General features: G+C 39.2%; 2 protein-coding genes across 11 annotated transcripts in view; both read left to right on the forward strand.

Moving 5' to 3' along the window:
- Positions 1-8004, forward strand: part of ACSL4 (acyl-CoA synthetase long chain family member 4) — a 96357-nt gene extending 88353 nt beyond the window's left edge. For all 10 annotated transcript variants that reach the window (XM_045817535.1, XM_045817536.1, XM_045817538.1 and 7 more), the window contains one exon: positions 5135-8004. In XM_045817535.1, the coding sequence (XP_045673491.1) occupies positions 5135-5292 (158 nt within the window). In that variant the 3' untranslated portion in view covers positions 5293-8004. The remainder of the gene's footprint in view (positions 1-5134) is intronic.
- Positions 8005-17257: 9253 nt separating this feature from the next.
- On the forward strand, positions 17258-19949 carry KCNE5 (potassium voltage-gated channel subfamily E regulatory subunit 5). Its single transcript, XM_045817455.1, is given in 2 exon segments — positions 17258-17294; positions 19471-19949. Coding segments are annotated over 2 exon segments (516 nt in total).
- The last annotated feature ends 331 nt before the right edge of the window (positions 19950-20280 follow it).

A 20280-nucleotide genomic window follows, 5' to 3' on the forward strand; every position in this document is an offset into this window, starting at 1 on the left:
GTATCCAGCTTGGGTAATAGAGGAGGCTGTGCCATTGGGCCCTACAGGACACCTACTACATTAGGACATGTTACCAGACAGGGAGTCATAGCAGCTCTACCTAATACATAGAAACAAAGGGAGGTTGCCAAAACAAGGAGATAAAGAAACATGGCCCAAATGAAAGAACAGATCAAAACTCCAATAAAAGAACTAAACAAAATGGAGATAAGCAATCAATCTATCAGATGCACAGTCAAAACACTGGTTATAAGGATGCTCAAGGAATTTAGTGAGAACCTCAGTAGCATAAAAAAAAAAGATCCAGTCAGAAATGAATGATACACTAATGGAAATAAAGAACAATTTACAGGGAATCAACAGCAGAGTGGATGAAGCCGAGAATCAAATCAATGATATGGAACATAATGAAACAAAAAGACAATCAGAGCACCAAGAAGAAAAAAGAATCTAAAAAAGGGTACAGTGTAAAGAGCCTCTGGGACAACTTCAGGTATATCCAACATTCATGTTATAGGGGTGCCAGAAGGAGAGAAAGAGCAAGAAATTAGAAATCTATTTGAAAACATAATGGAAGAAAACTTCCCTAATTTGGTGAAGGAAATAGACATGCAAGTCCAGGAAGTACAGAGAGTCCAAAACAAGATGGATGCAAAGAGGCTCACTCCAAGACACATCATAATTAAAATGCCAAAGGTTAAAGGTAAAGAGAGAATCTTAAAAGCAGCAAGTGAAAAGCAATTAGTTAACTTCAGGGGAGTTCCCATAAGACTGTCAGCTGATTTTTCAAAAGAAACTTTGCAGGCAAGAAGGGATTGGCAAGAAATATTCAAAATGAAGAAAAACATGGACCTACAGCCAAGATTGCTCTACTCAGCAAAGCTATGATTTAGAATCAAAGGGCAGATATAGTGCTTCCCAAACAAGATAAAGCTAAAGGAGTCATCATCACCAAACCATTATTACACGAAATGTTGAAGGAACTTCTTTAAGAAAAAGATCAAAAGTACGAATAATAAAATGGCAGTAAACACATACCTGTCAACAAACGAGTCTAAAAGCAAACTAAGCAGACAAGAAGAACAGAGATAGAATCATAGATACGGAGAGCGTTTTGATAGTTGCCATATGGGAAAGGGTGTGGGGAGAATGGGTGAAGAGGTAAGGGGATTAAGAAGTACAGATTGGACCTCAGTTGGTTCTGGCCAAGGTGGAGGCATAGGTGGAAATGCTTCACTTCCTTGCATAACTAAAAGAAGGATAACAACCAATTTAAAAACAATAAAACAACCAGAACTGCTAGGATATCAAACTGCATTGAAGTCCAACAACCAAGGAATTAAAAATAGTATAAAAAATGGAGAAGCCAAAGACCTTATATGTACACCCCATGGACATGAACTAAGGTGGGGAGAATGCCAGGAGGGTGGGGGAGAAAAAAACAAAAACAAAGCAAAGAAGTACAAATTGGTGGTCATAGAATATCCATGGGGATGTAAAGTCCAGTATAGAAAATGGAGTAGCCAAAGAACCTTATATACATGACCCGTGGACATGGACAATGGTGTGGGGACTGCCTGAAGGAAGTGGGGGTGATGGGTGGAGCAGACAAAGGGGGGAAAATTGGGAAAACTGTAACAGTATAATCAGTAAAATATGTAAAAGAAAAAATATAAAGTATAGTACAATAAATACATAAAAATAAAAGTATCACTTTTCTGATTGTCAGTTACCAATATTTACTATAAATATTAGACAATATAGAAGATTATAAAGGGGGAATTAAAAATCACTTGGCAGTCATTATGTTTGGGTGGTAGCATTGCTTTCTGGTGTATATACTTTACCTATCAACCTCACTGATAATCTGTCTAAGCCAGTAGATACTGATTGCATTATAATTTTTAGTAACTAAATAGTATTCCAGTATAAGCATATCCACTCGAGTTCCTGTTTTTGGATGAGTTTAACTTTTTCCCTGACTGTAAACAAATAATGACACATATCTTGCATCCTTAGATATTTCTTATGCAATAATTTTTTTTAGTATGAGCCTCTAAAAAATGGAATTTCTGAGACAAAGAAAATGTATATTTTCAAGGCTTTTCCTATGTTGCCAAATCCTATTTCCCCAGAAAAACTGGACTAGTTTATACTCCTATCATAAATGCACAAGCACACCTATTTTCCTAACCAGGCTATGATCATTAATTTTTTAAATTAACTGCTTAGGGTCCATTTTACTTTCAAAATAGAAGTAGTAATGTCACTTAAAAATTGATTTTGAAAAACTATTTTTCCTCAAGAACATTCTTATAGTCAAATCTGAATACCGTAAAGTTATTTAAATAACAGTTGCCTATTAGAACTGTAAAGACAGTGACTTAATGGTTTTTCCCTTAATGATAGTTTCTTAATTATGGTATTACTAATATAGCATGCCTTTTATATTAATATCATCAGGCTACCAGGATTTTATTGATACACATCCTGATTTTTTCCTTTAAATGTAGTATTTCAAAAAATAATTCAGCCAGTAGGCTGCTGTTCTTAGTAATTCTCAATGTATTAGTGAAATAGGATTTTATTATTTTTAAAATTTTATTTATTTATTTATTTTTAGAAAGATGGGGAAGGAGGGAGAAAGAGGGAGAGAAGCATCAATGTGTGGTTGCCTCTCATGTGACCCCCCCCACTGGGGACCTGGCCCACAACCCAGGCATGTGCCCTGACTGGGAATTGAACCATCGACCCTTTGCTTCACAATCTGTGTTCAATCCACTGAACTACACCAGCCAGGGCTATTTTTTTTAAAGACTTTATTTCTTAGAGAGAGGGGAATAAAGGGAGAAAAAGGGAGATAAACATTGATGTGAGAGAGAAACATGGATCACTTGCCTCTGCCCTACCCCAAGTGAGGACCTGACCCACAACCCAAGCATATACCCTGACTGGTATTTGAACTGGTGACTTTTTGGTTCTCAGGATGGTGCTCAACCCACTGAGCCACACAAGCCAGGGCTGGAGGAGAATTTGATTTCAATAGTTTATCATTGCGTATGTAACTAAATGGCAATACTGTGTAAAGTCAAGCTGTATCACAATCAGGTGGAAAATTGAATCAAGTTCCAGGACCCGCTTGGCTCCCATAACTTTGCTGAAATGAATGAAATTGAACAACTCATGAGTAAGATAATGAACTAAATGTAATAATCATAAGCTTTTCTGTCACAAAGATTTCTCTTGCCAGCCTTTTGCTTGAAATTATAATTTTAGGACTTACGCCAAAAAGTATAAAATAGTTGATTGTATTCAACTATATCCGTCTGAGCTTGTACATATTTCATAGCAGTCTTTTTCATGTTTTAAATATAAGTGTGAGGTATATGTAGTATCATAAGAATGCAAAGTATGGCATTGTTTGGGGGGGGCTAGAAAAATTGCCCTTTGCTTCCCCCTGCTGGTCACATTTCACAGTGTTCTAGGTAATTCATATAAAAATGCCATGTGTAAGATCATTTTTGGTTTTTCTTTCCAGTAGTCTTTGCTACTTGTTGACAATTAATTCTGTTTATAGGAATTGTGTGATTGCTCTTTGCTCTCTATAGGCTGTGGTGCTAGATAATATTTAGGAAACCTCTAATGTAGCCCTTTTTTTTCTTTTGGCTTGAACAGAAATTTAGTTAACAAAGATTAAATATAGGAACTTTTATAAAGGTGCTGGATTTGCTTGTGTGCAACTGCAGTAATGTGCCTGCCTTGTCCCAATTTTGTCAGTGTTTGTGGAATAGAACCTGTGTAAGTAGGGACAGTAATATGAAATAAAAGGTTTTGGAACCAAATCTATAGTTGAGAATTGTACTCTTTCCTTGAGATTCAGATGTGACCTTGGGAGCAGATTGGCTTATTTTAGGCACCCCTCATAACTGAGCTGTAATATATCAACAAAGTAGACCTGGTTAATTTGATCAAATTTTTGTTCTTTTACTACCTCTTTAGGCATTACTTTTAGGAAGTTGGTTCTAAGTAATTTGGAAGATTATTTTTCACACACAACTTTACATTCTCTCATTTTAATGAGAAACTCACTAATTCAAACAAGCTTTCATAAAACTCAGACTAGTATTTGAATAAAAACTCCCATGAATTTGAGTTCTTTTGTACTTGTCACTGAAACGAAGTTGTTTGTAGAGTCACCTAGGCTATTAGCAGTAGTTTTTAAACATGCAGATGCTTGCTTCTTCAAAATTGCTGTTTTAAATAACTGGATATAAGATAAAGCTCATCTGTAGATACTTATTACTGTTAATAGGCCTTAAGAATTTTAAGGATGAGCTTGTATGAATAATAAGTAACTTAAATGTCATTTGTTGAATTAAAAACTATTGAATATTGTATCGATTGCTTCTATGTCCTTATTATATTTCAATATGTTGAGTAGTCTATTTCAAATAATATGTGCTGCATCATATGCCATTTAAAAACATGAAATTCACAACCCTCTTTGATTCTGATTTCGACGTATAATAAAGGTAATGAAAAAGTTGTCTAGAGGCTTAATTTTCTGTAGAATGAATTAGTAAATCTGTATACATTTATTGGAGGCTCTCAATGTAGCCCTATGGATGTAAGTAAACAAAGCAAAAACCCTGCTTTCATGGAGCTTACATTCTAACAGCCAAGACAAATATATGATACATTGGGTGGTAATTTTTTTGAAGAAAATATAGTATAAGAGGATACAGAGAGACAAAGGGACTTGGGTTTTGCTATGAGTGATCAGGGAAGTCCGCTCTGAGGAGGCAGCATTTGAGTGGACACCTGGATGAAGTAAGAAAGCAAGGTGTGCATTCCACGCAGAGGGAATGACAAGTAGAAAGACTTTGAAGAGAGAGGATGTCTATACATATATTAGAATAAAAGCTACATAGACCAAAACTATCCAACTGAAGCAATTTGTATATGCTTTGAGAAATATAAACTGAAATTGTAAGATAGTGGTATCATTAATTAACTAACATACAATTAAGTTTACCTCATCACCTGCACCATCTGGTTAAATCCTGAAGAATTAATCTTTCATTGTTTCTCTCCTGCCCTCCCCACTCCTCCCCCACCTTCCTCCTCTTTTCAGTGAAGCTGGAACGTTTTGAAATTCCAATCAAGGTTTGCTTAAGCCCAGAGCCATGGACCCCTGAAACTGGTTTGGTCACTGATGCTTTCAAACTGAAAAGGAAGGAACTGAAGAACCATTACCTCAAAGACATTGAGCGAATGTATGGGGGCAAATAAAATGCTGCTTCCTCTCTTGACAGTTGTGCAGAAGGGGGCCTCATGGTTTTTCAGTTCTAGAATTTTAAGCCTTGTTGAGCTATCTGTTACAATGTAAAGTATATCTTTCTAAAGATATGGAAATAAAAAACCAAAAGTGATTAAAATAATTGTTGAGTCAAATTTAACTTAGTTTTGCATAGTTCTAGTGAAGCTGAAATTGAAAAGTTATTTCCCTTTAGCTGTGTTGTTCTTAATTTTAGAGTAAAAATTCTGTTTTTAAAAATTAGCCTAAGATACTTTGTTTTTATGATAAAAATATTTAATGTAGAACAAAATAAATTGGAATTAGAATAGAATGTAGTTTGAGGGAATTTTGCAGCTTCGGATGTCTGTTGTCTTTCTAGTTCAGAAGAAGTTTAAAAATAATAAGCATGACAAAAATATATATTAACACTACTCAATGCAGAAGTGCTACAGGCCTTTAAAATTCTCTTCCAACCATTTATCCTGAAGGGAAAATTCAATCATAATAAGAGAATCAACACCTTGGGAACCATTTTAGGATTCATAATTGTTGCATAGGTTAGACATAGAATTATTGTTTATTGTGAATCATTACAGTGCCTGAAGGAAGAATAAAATGACACAGACACACCAAAAATATCTAGTAATATATTTGAAGAGAAATTGAACTGCTTTTTTTGAAACTTGGAAGTCTAAAATCAGTAACTGTAATTATTTGAATGACTTAAGAGTACTTAAGTACATTTGAAAAAAATGTTGAAAATTGTCTTTCTCTGTTCAAAATGTAAGGCTGAGACCAAGAGTAAAATGACAGAAAGTGAATCAAATTTTAATAGGAAGCATTTTTTCTCTGTTAGAAAAGGTGAGGCAATCGTATTTAGAATTATGACCCTTGCACAGCACTGAACCTGGGAAAGATTTGGACTCTGAATTTGTCTTTGATAACAGGAACTGATTTTAAAATGTGCTTATATTAAATTATACTTGTAAGTTAAGATCTGTTTGCAGTTGCTGATTGGATTCTTGAGCAATAGCTTGGATTTCAGAAAACCTTTCATTTTGCTTTAATTTTAGCAAAACGGGTTATGATGAATGACTTCCCCAATATCTTGTTTGAACCTATGAATGATTAAATAACGTGGATGAGTTTGGGGAAGTTAAAGGGACAAACACACTTTTACACTTTTTTCCTGTTTGTGAAAAGACTTTAGAAACTGGACAATGAGAAAGGAAATTACTTAATAAGGACTCATACTTGTGCAGTAACTCAGTGTATGGGCTTCTTTTTGAATCTTTAATTAAAATCAGGGATTATATATTCCTGATAAATATTCACACTTGAACCATAGTTACTGTAAACAGCAAACATTCTTAATACTGTTACTCTTTGCACTTTTTTCTTAATCATTTTATATATATATATACATACATACATACAGATATGTGTGTGTATATATATATATATATATATATTGCTTTTATTGCTTTGTACAGATGTGGGCCACCACTGCAACAAAATGCATTCTTTTTGCTCTAAGATATTTTTAAGGAAAATATTTAAATGTTATGTATATGGTGGTAAAAAAGGAAAATTCATCTGGTCTTATTATAAGCAAGAATGAAGGTTTTTGTAGAGATTACTGTTCAGTGTTCTGCAATGTAAAATTTGAGTCAAGTTCTCCATGCACTTATGTACATGTGAGTGTTCTCATTCTTCCCAACTTGCCTTTGAGGAGTGACAAACTGTTGTTATCAGGTAGACTACTATTCCGCTTCTACTATTCTTGGCCCATTGTTAATCCTTTAAGGATGATTGCTTTAGACTTTTTCAATATGTGACATATTCCCACCTTTGGAATGGTGATTTTAAATGTGCAAGTGCACGCATATTTAGATATTTGCACCCCACCCACTTCCATCTCTCGAAAGCTAGAACACTGCCAACTAATCTGTTGTATAGGTCCTTTAGAAACACGTTATTAACACTTAAGGTTGGGTGCTGCTAATTCTTTGCGAAAATCCAGATATTGTCAAGGGACCAGGGAGATGCTAATGTCCCTGATTTTTCATTAGGAAATACACATATTTATGTGGACAGATCTTTCCATATTCATAGTGACTTTTTGAATAATTGAGCCTAAAGATTTTGATCCTACATTTTTATACATGTTTAAATCACTCACTGTTGTTACTAAATGTCAGCCATTGAAATGAAGTGTGCTTTAAAAATTTACTAGTTATGTACATTTCTAAGTTGATCACTTGTGACCTTTGCTTTAATTACATTGAAGTATCTTGCCTCCTTGATATTTGTATTGATTTTTTTTTCTAGAATTGTATGGCTTTTCAGAACTGAGATACAGGTGAATGACTGAAAAAGTCAGAAGTTAAGGGAAGTCATACTTCTTTGGTCACAAAGACTGATGAATAATCCTCACCTATATTTTCTTGGTAGCGTAGGACAGATGTTTCTGAGGTAAAATGAAAACAGGTTAAAGACTGTGTGGTATTTGGGATTTGGAAATAAATATTTTAATTTTCAAATGTAGTTACAAATTAGAATGTATTCATATTTGTACTTTATGTTTAAGTGCATGATTACAGGATTGTTACTTTGATTTCTATGTTTATTGATGAAAAGCTGTTCTTGTTTTTAAGTTTACACTTGTATCTTAAGAAATAAAGTCACCCATGTTGTCAAGCTAATTTGTGCTTATTTATGCATTGAGATAAAATCTGCAAGTTTGAAGAATATTAGCCAAACTTTAAATACATATATTTTAAAGCACTCATATTTAAGTTTACAGAATTGCATTAAGCAGTTAACTTGGATTTTGTAAGATCCATCCACATTCCAATTTGTAGTGTTTGAACCCAAAGCTGTTACTTTGATGCAGTTAATAGGGTAGAACCCCTTTAACACTGATAACATGGGACAAAACATAGTCATGTTGTGTGGATTATTAGTAGCTGTTAATAAATGATGACTTTTGTATTTCATCTAATTTTTTTAGATTGTATTTATTTATTTTTAGAGGGAAAGGGAGTGAGAAAGAGGGAGACAAACATTAATCATGGCATGTACCCTGACTGAGAATCGAACCACTGGTGACTTTCCACTTTATAGTACAGCACCTGACCAACTGAGCTACACTGGTCAGGGCTTATCTTATTAAAATTTATGGAAAAATTCATTTATCTGAGTTATATGAGGGTATATATAAAATAGTGTTAGAGCTCTGTAAACAGACTGCCTTAATCTGTTTCCTGGCTTTGCCATTTAGTAGCTTTGTGACTTTGGGCAAGTGACTTATCATCCCTCAGCAGCATTTCTCCATCTGGAAAAGTGGGGTTGACTGATAATAGGACCTAGCTCATACGATGGTTATGAGATAACATGAGTCAATCCACAGAAAGTGTTTAAAACAGCAAGCTTATGTTAGCTATCATCATCGTTGTATCCAGACAGCATTCATCACTCAGGTTGTTCAATGTATTGACTAGCACACTCAGGGCCTTAAAGGAATGATTGGCTGTCACTGAAGACTGTAGTAAGAGTTCTGGTTTTAGAGGTGAGCAAACCGGGACTCATTCCACCACTAGTTTTGTAGCCACAGACAAATCTCATAACACTGTTTCGCCCTCTTAAGTTTAGTTTCTTCCCTTTTATTAAGAAAGACTGGACTTTAAGAAAAGATGTCCTTTGCAAAAAGGGGAAGATGAATGGCCGAAGACATAAGGTCCATCACCACCAGGTTTCATGTAATTTCACTGTCCCAAGGTGTTTTGTTTTTGTTTTAAATGATGTTCTATGTTCCAAGTTTTCTGGGGAGGGGGTTGTTTCTGTATTCATCATGCATGAAGCAGTTTTTTCTGCTTCAATCTTTTGCTGGGGTGAGGTGGGTGGTGTGAGTGAGGGAGGTGGTGGATCTGTGTGTGTGTGTTTTAAAATGTTGCCTCTGTCTTTGTAAATGATTACAATACACACTGTTGGTTTCCTGTATATTTTCCTTTATTTCACTTAGCATAGCTTTCATTTTTTCATCTAATTTGCGACCAAATTCAACCAATTCTATGAGCATCCTGATTACCAGTGTTTTGAACTGTGCATCTGATAGGTTGGCTATCTCTTCGTCGCTTAGTTGTATTTTTTCTGGAGCTTTGATCTGTTCTTTTCATTTGGGCCATTTTTCTTTTTCTCAGGGCACCTGTTACGTAGTAAGGGGCAGAGCCTTAGGTATTTACCAGGGTGGGGTAACCCAGTCGCTGTGTTGTGACACTGTATGTGGGGAAGGGGTCTGAGGGAACAATGGCACTTGCTCTGCTCTCTGCTGGCTTTCAGTCACTTACCCCACTACCCACAAGAAAATTGGGCCCTTCTGGTGCTGATTCCTGGGTGGGTGGGCTTGTATACATTCTAGGACCCTGTGGGTCTCTAGACCCACGAACTCTCCTGTGAAGCTGGGAGTTTCTCCCGCTGCCGCCTCAACCCCCACAGGTGTTTTAATCAGTGGTTTGAGGCTTTATTTCCCCATTCTGGGACTCCGGGTTGTAAGGTCTGTCTCACTCCCCATTTGTTCCTCCCGGTTTATCTGCCTGTGCATGTGGGACCGCCAGCTCCAGCAGCTGCTGCCATAGCCTTGCCGGCCAGGTGCAGCCTTGTGTGCCCTGCTCCACAATCCAGTGCTGGGTCCACCAGCCACCACCTTCTTGAGAGTCCTCTCCCTGTGCCCATCACCGCCCCTCCTACTGGTCTAGATGAGTGTGTCTTCTTTAACTCCTTGGTTGTCGGACTTCCATACAGTTTGATTTTCTGTCAGTTCTGGTTGTTTTTTTATTTATAAATTGTGTGTTTTTTTGGTTGTGTGAGGAGGCACAGTGCGTCTACCCATGCCTCCATCTTGGCCAGAAGTCTGCCCATATGTTCTTCATGTAGCTTTCCACGTGGAGAAAAGGGTCCAAAGTGTTTATTTACAAAATGCCTTAAGTGTCATATCCTTACGGACAGCTGTCTGAGCTCTCTAAAATTGAGTTAAGTGCCCCCCTCTGGGACCCATAGCACTGCCTGCTTATTGTTAGTGATAAAATAACCACACCTGACAGAGCATTTAATATGCTCAAGGCATTATGCTAGGTGCTTTACAAGCATTATCTTATTCAATCCTTGCCACAGAAATCTTATAAGCATTTATTATTATCTCTTTCACAGAAGAAGGAACTGGGGCACAGAGAAGTTGAGTTTCTTTACTCAAGGTAACAGCTGGTAGGTGGCCAAGGCAGAACTAAAATGCAAGTTTGTTTAAGGCTGGAGCTGCTGCTCATAAGCACCATGTTCTATGTGCCTCTAATAGGACCTTTATCACATGGTGGTGTAATGGTATGGGTAGGCCCGGCACCCTAGAATGTTCACTCCATCATGGCCTAAGAAAGTCTAATGTGTATCCCCAACCTAGAAAAACATTATGAATGAAGAAAAACAAAAGCCCAAGATTTCCACCAGATGGCACTGTGGGAGTCCAAGGGAAAAGTGCCCTCATGATTTTTTCGTTCCTGTTCTTTTCCCACAGAACACCCCAAGTGTCATGTTGTTTTCTTTCCCTCTCCAGAGAAGGCTGAGTTGGTGAGAGAAATGGTTTCAAGATAATGCTCAGCCATGAATTGACACAAATTTTACAGTTTAATTTATGACCTTACGTTTTGGCTCCAAACCCTTTTATTTTTATTTTTTCTTTATTTTTATGGTTGACACTATTATGAGTGTCCCCATTCCACCCCATCACCCCTCCATCACCTCCCATGCCTGCCTCCACCCAGTCCCTGCCCTCTATTTCCTCTGGTTTTACCACATTGTTGTCTGTGTCTGTGGGCGACCGCAAACCCTTTTAGATTCATGCACTTCTTTCAAAGATCTCAAAATGATTCTCAGATTCTTGTCACCATTTACAAGCTAAAATTAAAATTTGAACTTCCCAAAGCATTGAAGGAGGATGTGCAGTGACATGGAAAGGTTTCCTGACTGGGAGTCAGGAGACTTGGATTTTGATGGCTTTGCTATTAACTAATGGGGGACTTCAGGTCCTTCTCTTTACTGGACCTCCATATTCTCAGCTGGAAAATAAGGGGGTCAGGTGAGTCATACAACAGAGATGCTGTTTGTTTGTTATTTTTATGCTGGAATCTATACAAAGGACGTCATACAGAAGGATTATAGAGTGGTGGTAATAAAGATTATGGACCCTAGTTCAAGTCTCAGCTTGGGCACCTACAAGCTACATGACTTTGGGCAACTTACCTAACCTCTCTGGGCCTCAGTTTCCTCATCTGTGTAGTACGAATCATATTGTACCTACCTCACAGCATTCTTATAAGAACTGAGAAAATGCATATGAAGTGCTAACACAGTGCTTGGTACACATAAGCTTTCAGTAAAAGCTATTATCATATAAAGATGATGATCACATTTTAACAACTTTATCTAGAATTAAGGTATACATTTAATAGTACCGTAGGAAGGAGGCTTTAGGTAATAAACCTCAGTCAGGGCTTCCTGTTTTATAAGTATTAGGGTAAATATTTCATGGGTACACAATAAGGATAAGTATGCAATGAAGAGAGAGCTGCAAAAGTAACTACAAATAACTGGAATCCTCAGACATTGTTGGTAGAAGTACAAAAAGATGCAGTAACTTTGGAAAAAGGTTTGGCATCTTATAAAACTAAACTACATCTTCCCAGTGACCCTGCATTCCCACTCCTAAATATTTATATAGGAAAAAGGAAAACATATATTCCCCAAAGGATCTGAATGAGAAAATTCATGTCAGCTTTATTTTCAATAACCAGAAACCAAGTGTCTATCAGCAGGAAAATGGATAATATAGTAAATGATCAGACTGGTATCATCTTACAATGAAGTACTACTCAGCAATTAAAAGCAACAAACTACTGATACTTGCAACGATGGATGATTCTTAAAGATGTTAGACTGAGTAAAAGAATTCTTATACAAAACAGTTCATACTATACAATTCCATTTATGTGAATTTCTACGACAGGCAAAACTAATCAAGGATGAAAAAATTTAGAACACTGGTAGTCTCTAAGGGTGAAGGGAGAAGATTACCTGGGAAGGGACAAGAGGAGACTTTCTTGAGTGGTGATAGTGTTTTATATCTTAGTAGGTGTTTAAGTTACACAGTTGTATTTGTCAACAGTCAGCAAATATACAACTTGTATTTACATATTTCATGGTACATATATTTTACATCAAAAGGAATAACGAATAAAAAGCAAATACTGAGCTCTAGTTAAGGATAGGTGTATGGAAAGTGCTTAGGAGTGAAATGTATTGATGTCTGCAAATTTAAAAAGAAGAAAAGACAATGGATAGATAAATGGATGGAGAGGTGGATAGGTGAGGGATGGATAAAGCCAGTATAGGAAAACCTTAATGGCAGAATCTAGCTAGTAAGTAACAAGATGTTCACTATAAAATTCTTTCAATTTTATGTTTGATATTTTATATAATAAATATTTTGGAGAAAATGTAACCACAGAGTTCCACATCTTGCACAGAACAAGTAATTTTCTAAGTTGAAAGGCTTCATTGAAGCAAGGCAGACCTCAGACCTCAGTAAATATTGTCTGAGAACCTACTATAAGCCAGGTACTGTGCCAAGCTAGGTTAAGGATATAAAAATGAACACAACACTTGCCCTCAAATAGATTATATAGATTATATTATAATCTATAATCTATATTATATATAATCTATATATAATCTATATATATCTATAATATAGATTATAAGGACCATCTGAGAAGCACATCTCTGTCACTGTTATGTTGTGGGGTTGCTAAGGAAAGTGAAATTTCATCCAGTTGAAAGTATCTTAATTATCCTAACTAAAAAAGAAATGATAAGTATGTGACAAAATAGATGTGTTAGCTAATGCTATGGTGATAATTATATTGCCATATAAAATCTATCAAATCAACATATACATCTCAAACTTACACAATGTCATATGTCAATTCTATCTCAATAAAAATAATTTGTAAAGAAAAGTGTCTGGCATTGAAGGCACGCTGTGTAGTTATTGCTGCAAATATTACCAGCAGGCATCTTCAAGTAAGAGCAGGGTGTCTTGAAGGCCACACTAAGGTGATAATTTGGCCTACCCGTTCAAGAATTTTGAACCAGTAAGTGACATCCTTAATAAAATGCTGGGAGAAAGGGGTGGCTGCAATACATACATATTATTGCTTTAGAGGGATTGCCAGGCAAAGGGAACTTCTCACTTAACTGCAATGAGCATAGGGAGCAGGTGGAAACATCTATCGGGAGGAGGGAAGTTCCAAATGACCCAGGAAAGCTCAGAAGCTTAAGGAGACAAGAGCTTGAGTTCATTGTCTGGGAAATAGGAAGCTATTTAGTCTGTGACACTCTCCTACTTTACCCCAATGTTGTGACTCCGTAAGGCTATATGGGTTGTTTACAGCCAGTATTTATTCTGATTGCTCCATACCCAAGACATACTGATGTTAAATATTTTTATATCAACCTTACCTACCTCATAGGATTGTCATAAAGTTAACTACTATAATGTACATAATATGTCTAACACATACTAAGTATTTGATAAAGGAGATCAGAGACCATACTTGATGTTTCAGTATGTGGTCTAGGTATAGGGGGACTTCATCATAAGTTCACCAAGAACTCCAAGAAGTCTTTAAGGTAGGTACTTGAGGCCCCTGAAGTCCATTCCAACTCACAAATATTGTGATCTTTATCAAACCCCAGTCTCCTGAAAATACTGCACATATTCCTGTGGAACAAACAGGAAGCCCCAGTTGGACCCAGGAACTGTCCAACTTACTCTTTTCTGTCTTTTGAGAATGGAATTGCTGTGGTGGCTTGTGGCAGCCCACACCCTCAAAGTGTTGCTGTTAAGAGCAGGTAGGGTGGGTTGCAACAACAACGAACTCAGACTACTTGGGATCATCCTTTTTTAAAACAAGGCTTTGGACTCTAGTGTTTAAAGCCTAAGTCCAGAGTTGAAATTCTCTCCAAACCAGAATTCTAGTTGGCCTCTATGTTCACTGCTCATCTGGAAAATTGTGGCACTCCCTACTTTTCCCCAGTTCACAAAGAACTGACTGTGAGAGTTATATAGGCACAGACAGTTCACCAATGGAACTTGTTCACCAATGTGTCTCTAGGACTCAGCATAGTGCTTTGCACAGTGTAACATGCAATAAATATTTGTTAAATGAATAAATGAATGACTCTCAGTCTGTAGTTAATGCTTCATGAGGCTTCTTTCCACCTCTCTCTCAAAGCCCATTGTGGCTTTGGCAGTGTCCTGGACTCCAACAGTGCTTACCATATGTGGCCATCCTTTGGCAACCAGCCCAACTCAACTCAATTCAATTCAACCAACTTCCATGGAGCTGCACTATTGGCAGGAAGCACTCAGTCTCAAGAATGGTGAAAGCATTTCATAGCTTGTGGCATCTCAGTTATACTTTGAAGATAACCTTGGCATGGAACAGACTTTTTCCAAGGCATTTTCAAAGTCTAAATACATTATTATAAATTACTTCCCTTTGTTAACACATTTGATTACCATTCAGGAAATAAATGAGTTCTGAAGATGGTTAAACAGATAATTATTTGATAGCAATGGGGTAGGTGTAGAATGGGGATGGATGGGTAAGGATACAAGTCCTTGTCCGATGGATTTGCAGTTACATTAAGTATGATGGAGATAAGGGGATCTCCAGCCATTGGCATCTCAGCCATTCAGTTGTGGCCTGGGACTGGGATTTGAAGGGACACTTAGTAGCCCCTTGCATGAAAAAAAAAAAAGCTACAATATTCACACTCACAAAGTTGTTTTTTCTTGAGGATTGGGCCTTTTTAATTTTTATAACTATTCTCCATTCCTATTTCCACTTCCTTCTCTACATCTCCCATTTCCCATGTCAGTCTTCTGTAAATTAGCAATGTGCTTTCTCTCTGGTATTACTTATTTTATTGGAATAAGAGTTAGCTTTGTACATATTCATTAAAACATTATTTTTAATAGCAAGATCACAGAAATAACCAAAATCTTACAATAAGAGGTAATTTAAATACATAATGGTAGATCCATAGTCTGGCATACTGTGTAGACAATAAAATTATATTATAAAAATAGTAATTGACATAGAATAAAATTCACATTAAGTGAAAAAATAGACTATGAAATTATGTGTAAGATGTGTGTGTCTCTGTGTTTGTGTATATGCATGCAGCAGATGTGTGCAGTACTGGCAATTTTTTCTTGATGTTTTTCTGTTTTTCCAAATTTTCCACATTGAATGCTACAGGCACAGTTGGGTACTACCAACAGGGGTGAAACTCGGAGAACACAAAAAAAGTTTAAATCAAGGCTTCCTTTAGTCAGTAAATTCTGAAGAAGGCAAAAGGCACAGAGTATTGGAAAGCAACTCTTGGAATATGCTGTTTTTCAATTGCAAAGGGGAGGAGATGGTGTCTATTGGTGGTGAGGACTTAAGGCCCACCAAAGAAGATGGGATTCCATTAAAGAAGCAATGCGGAGCGTCTCTTTGTTTCTGAACAACAGGCAAATTGATGGAAGTGGTGTTGGAGGAGAATTATTCTAGCCATAGGAGGATAGCTTGGGTTGTAGGCAGGGAGAGCTGCCAGGAGACTCTCAGTTTGCATATTTGACCTGAGGTAATGAGAACTTGCATTAAGCTTCCAGCAATAAAACGAGAAAAGAAGCGGATAGATCTGAGAGATGTTACCAAGGAAGAATCAGAGCTAGAGATTTAAATTTGCCTAAATATATGCCAGGTGGTAGTGGAAACCACGTAAGGTGATACTTTCCAAGGAAATGGATTTTAAGAGAGAATAGCTGAGGACTGACTGAGTCTTCAGGAATTCCAACAGTTAATGGGATGAGGAAAGAAAAGGAGCCAGCGAAGGAGACAGAGAATGATGGGTTAGAGAAATAAAAGGACAAAACTAAGAATGCAATGCCATGAGAGCCAATGGCAGGACAGTTATAGGAAGAGGTAGGTGGTTGATGGTATCAAATTCATCTTTGAGGTCAAAGATGCAAACAGAGCAGAGACCCTTGAATTTAGCCCAGAGGTTTGTTATTGAACTTACTTACAGAGAACAGTTTTGGCAGAAAGTTCTGGACTCTAGAATGTTCCAGAGAAGAGGTGGGGAAATATAAGAAGCTCAGAGTGATATGTTAGGACTAAGAAGGACAAGGTCAAATTTTATCATTCTAGGCCTGCTACTTAACCACTTGAACTTGTCTCCTCTTCTGAAAATGGGAATAATCGCACTAGCTCACAAGCCATTGAAACTACAAGTTTAAGTGATTATTTTGATGCTACAGTGAAGGGGTTTCTTTATCCACATGCCCTCCCCCAAAAATCTGTGGGCATGTTTTAACACATGGAGAGCAGTCTTTTAGCTTAACAGTCCTATTCCTAGGTTGGCAGTGCTTTGAGAATTTCCTGTCTGTGTCCTCTGGCATTTGTAATGCCAAGTCATTTTAACAATCCTTTCTTGAGCCCCTCCTGTGTGAGGACATCAAGGCAAGGTGATTAGGAGGGAGCCAGTGGTCAGGGTCATGTGGAATGTCTCTGAGACCTATGTAAAAGCTATTAAGTAAGAAAGGCTCTGTTTGAGACCGTGAATAGTTTGCCAACCAAACACCCCAACAAGATAAGGCTGTAGCCCCCAAGAGCATGGTAGGTGGAGGCACCAGAAAACTTCCTTTTTAAACCATGGCACCTGCAGATTGAATGACCCTTGGACTTCATGGTCTGAAACAGTCAGCTTGATTTTCAAGGTGTGCGCAATGGTGGATATTTTTCTTTTCTTTTTAAAAAAGATTATTTATTGAAACATCAATGTGTGTTGCCTCACATGCGTCCCCCCACCGGGGACCTGGCCTGCAACCCAGGTATGTGCCCTTGTTAATGAATGAACCCATGGGGGGCCAAGGTACTGTTACCGAAACAAGCCCCCTCCCCTGGAGTCTTTCTGTTTTAGGTTTGTCTTGCCTGCCACCAGGTAGGAACTGTGGCTCTCAATGCCAGAGTTTGGTAAAAAGAAAAGGAATTGTTTATTCAAAAGTTATACAGGTTTAGAATGGCAGAATGTCACTGTTAAAGTCCCAAAGTCCCCTAAAACACCCACAAATGCACATAGCCCTGCCTTCCCCTCTTTGCCCAACCAGGCCAGTTGGGGGTACCATATCTCAGGAAAAAGAAATAGAAGTCTGTAGCTCTGCTAAGCTCCTGGTTCCTCCCAGAAATCCGTGCTCAGCTGGGTGGGTCTCCCTCAGTCCTCAGCAGCATCAGCTGTTATGCCGCTGCGTTCTCCAGTTCTTAATGCAAAACCACATGGCATCTCCTCATGGCCCACCAGTGAGAGTCCTTTCATCCTTCTTCCTGCATGGTCTCACATTGTCCTCCCACATAGTTCTGCATTGTCCTGCATTCTTTCAAACCACTGAGAGAGCTCTGCATGGCTGCTACATCCTGATTTCCTGCTTCCTAAGCCTCATAGTCAAGGGAACCTCCTCTCCATTCCCAAAACTGTGTGGTTAGCCACCGCAAGGCTGCTGAGCCTAGGTTTAAATCCTGGCGGAGATCTTTCTCTGTAATCCCATTTCTGACTCCTCCCACAATTGGCTACACCTGCCAGCACTCCCACAGTTTCTGCCTTTCTTGGCTGCCATAGTTAGTTTGGGCAGGTGCATGGCCCCAGGATGTGGAGTGAACCATCTCCAAGCTCTCATACAAGCACTGTAAAGGGACCCGCCTCCCAGCTACATCACTGGTCCAAGTCACTTCCATCTCCGTAGCTAGACTTGTTAATATGCAAAATAACCATTTTTACATATAGATATAAAGATTAGTCTGCTGTTATTGATATGCAAAGTAACTTTCAGTGGCCCTGCTCCATGTGTCCCATCCCACAGCCAGACTTGTGGGTGTGGGGATATTCCATATTTCCCAACACCTCAAGTTCTGGACCCCATTACAAATCCCCCATTTGGGGGGCCCTGGCTGTACCTTGTTACATCCTGACTGGGAATCGAACCAGCGACCCTTTGGTTCACAGGCCACAATACACTGAGCCACACCAGCCAGGGCTATTTTTCTTTCATTCTTTCTATTCTCACTTGGCAACCACTTACAACCAGATCTAACCAGAACCACCTCATTTTTTTTTTTATACTTACTGGTTATAAGTCAATGCTTTGAGGACTTTTCCCTGGTGAAGCCAAATCTGTTTCCAGTTTGATATACTGTGGATTGACCTTTGTCTTAGTGCCTTATTTCCCCTTAAAAGAAGATTCCCTCTGAGGAAAAAATGGCTGCCATACAAGCCAGCAGGGCCTACACCCATCACCAAGTCCTGGAGATGCACAGATCTGGGTGCTGGCCTAACTGGATGAGAGTGTGGGGCTGAGTATATTTTCTAGAATTGGCTTTTTTCAGACACTAAGACATGTAGCAAGTGTAGTCAAAGGGCCCTTTTAGTGTCCCTGCTTTTTTTAATGGAAGAACTTGGTTTCCTTTCTGGGAAGATGGCTTACCTTGGAAAAATGGGGTCAATCATGGATGGTGCACTCACAAGTTAAGATATATGGGCAGCTCCAAAAATGTGACAGGAGATCAGAGCAGGGGTATTTCCAAGGAGGTTGGTACATTATCGGAAACCTGTTTGGAAGACCTAGGAGTCCTATTCTGCTTTCCTCTTCTTGCAAATGCCTGACCATTTGGTCACAGAATTTGGTCTGAGTGTCTTCTCAATAAGATGCTCTGCTCTGCTGAGGGAAGGATTGGGAGCTAAACAATTAGGCTAGGGTCCTTGTCTATGAAAGTAATTGCCATAAGATGAGGACAAGCAGTCCCAGCTAATGCTTTACTGAAGAGCAGAACTAACCCCTACACAGGGCCTGCCTTGAGGGGGCAGATGCTGTATCTGGGCCAGTAGGGCCTGGAGGTACGTGGAGGGGCAGGGGTACGTGGATAATGAGGCCTGTGTGGTTGGTGGCCCCAGCCACTGCACAGCCAGTGGGAGAGCTGGGTAAGGTCACCATCTCTTACTTCCTTCTCCTCGCCTAGGGGGAAAGGTTAGCAGCGTCCTGGACCCGCCTTGTCACTCCCGAACAACCAGGAACTACAGTGAGAGCCAGCGACTGTGAACCCTCCTGAGTTGCCTGCTGCTGGAACTGTATCATCTGGGCAACACCAGTAGCCTGGGCGCGGGCACCTGACACAACATGGGGTTAGGGGTCATTCCTAACCCCTCCCTGGGCCATGAGGTGAACCATGTCAAGGGTGTCAACGACTATGTCTACATTCTGCTCATCATAATCTTCTACTCCTGTCTGGCTGGAGGCCTCATCTTGGCCTACACCTGCTCTCACAAGCTTGTGGAGGCCAAGGATGAGCCATCCCAACCCTCCCCCCAACACCAGTGGGCTTCGGGAGGCATCCTGGCCCTAGCTGCTGAGATTGCTACCAAACCGCCGGCTGAAGGCCGCTGCCAGCTCGCAATCAGGAGGCTGCCCACCCTTGCCCAGGGCACCCAGGGGGTCTAGAACCACAACAGCAGCTTGCTGGTGCCTTCATTACCTCCCTTATGCATGGGCATGGTCCCTGCCTTTTCCTTTCCTCCCCTTCCAGGGTTCTCCTCACCTGAGACCTAGACAGTGATAAGAGGCCAGGAGACCTTGTCTGGAAGGAGCACCACCCTACCTACTCCCAACCAGTTTCTCCCTCTTCTCCCTCCTCTTCCCCATGCCTTCACCTCCCCGCCCCGCCCCCCCCGCACACACAACTGCAATAAATGGCTTCTGCTCTCTAGTCTTCAGACAGCCCACACTCCAGCCCTCTGGGGACTGAATCCAATACATCCAACAGTTGGCAATG

Source organism: Phyllostomus hastatus, unplaced genomic scaffold, assembly GCF_019186645.2.
Source record: "Phyllostomus hastatus isolate PE091 unplaced genomic scaffold, TTU_PhHast_1.1 phas_scaffold_28, whole genome shotgun sequence".
Lineage (NCBI taxonomy): Eukaryota > Metazoa > Chordata > Mammalia > Chiroptera > Phyllostomidae > Phyllostomus > Phyllostomus hastatus.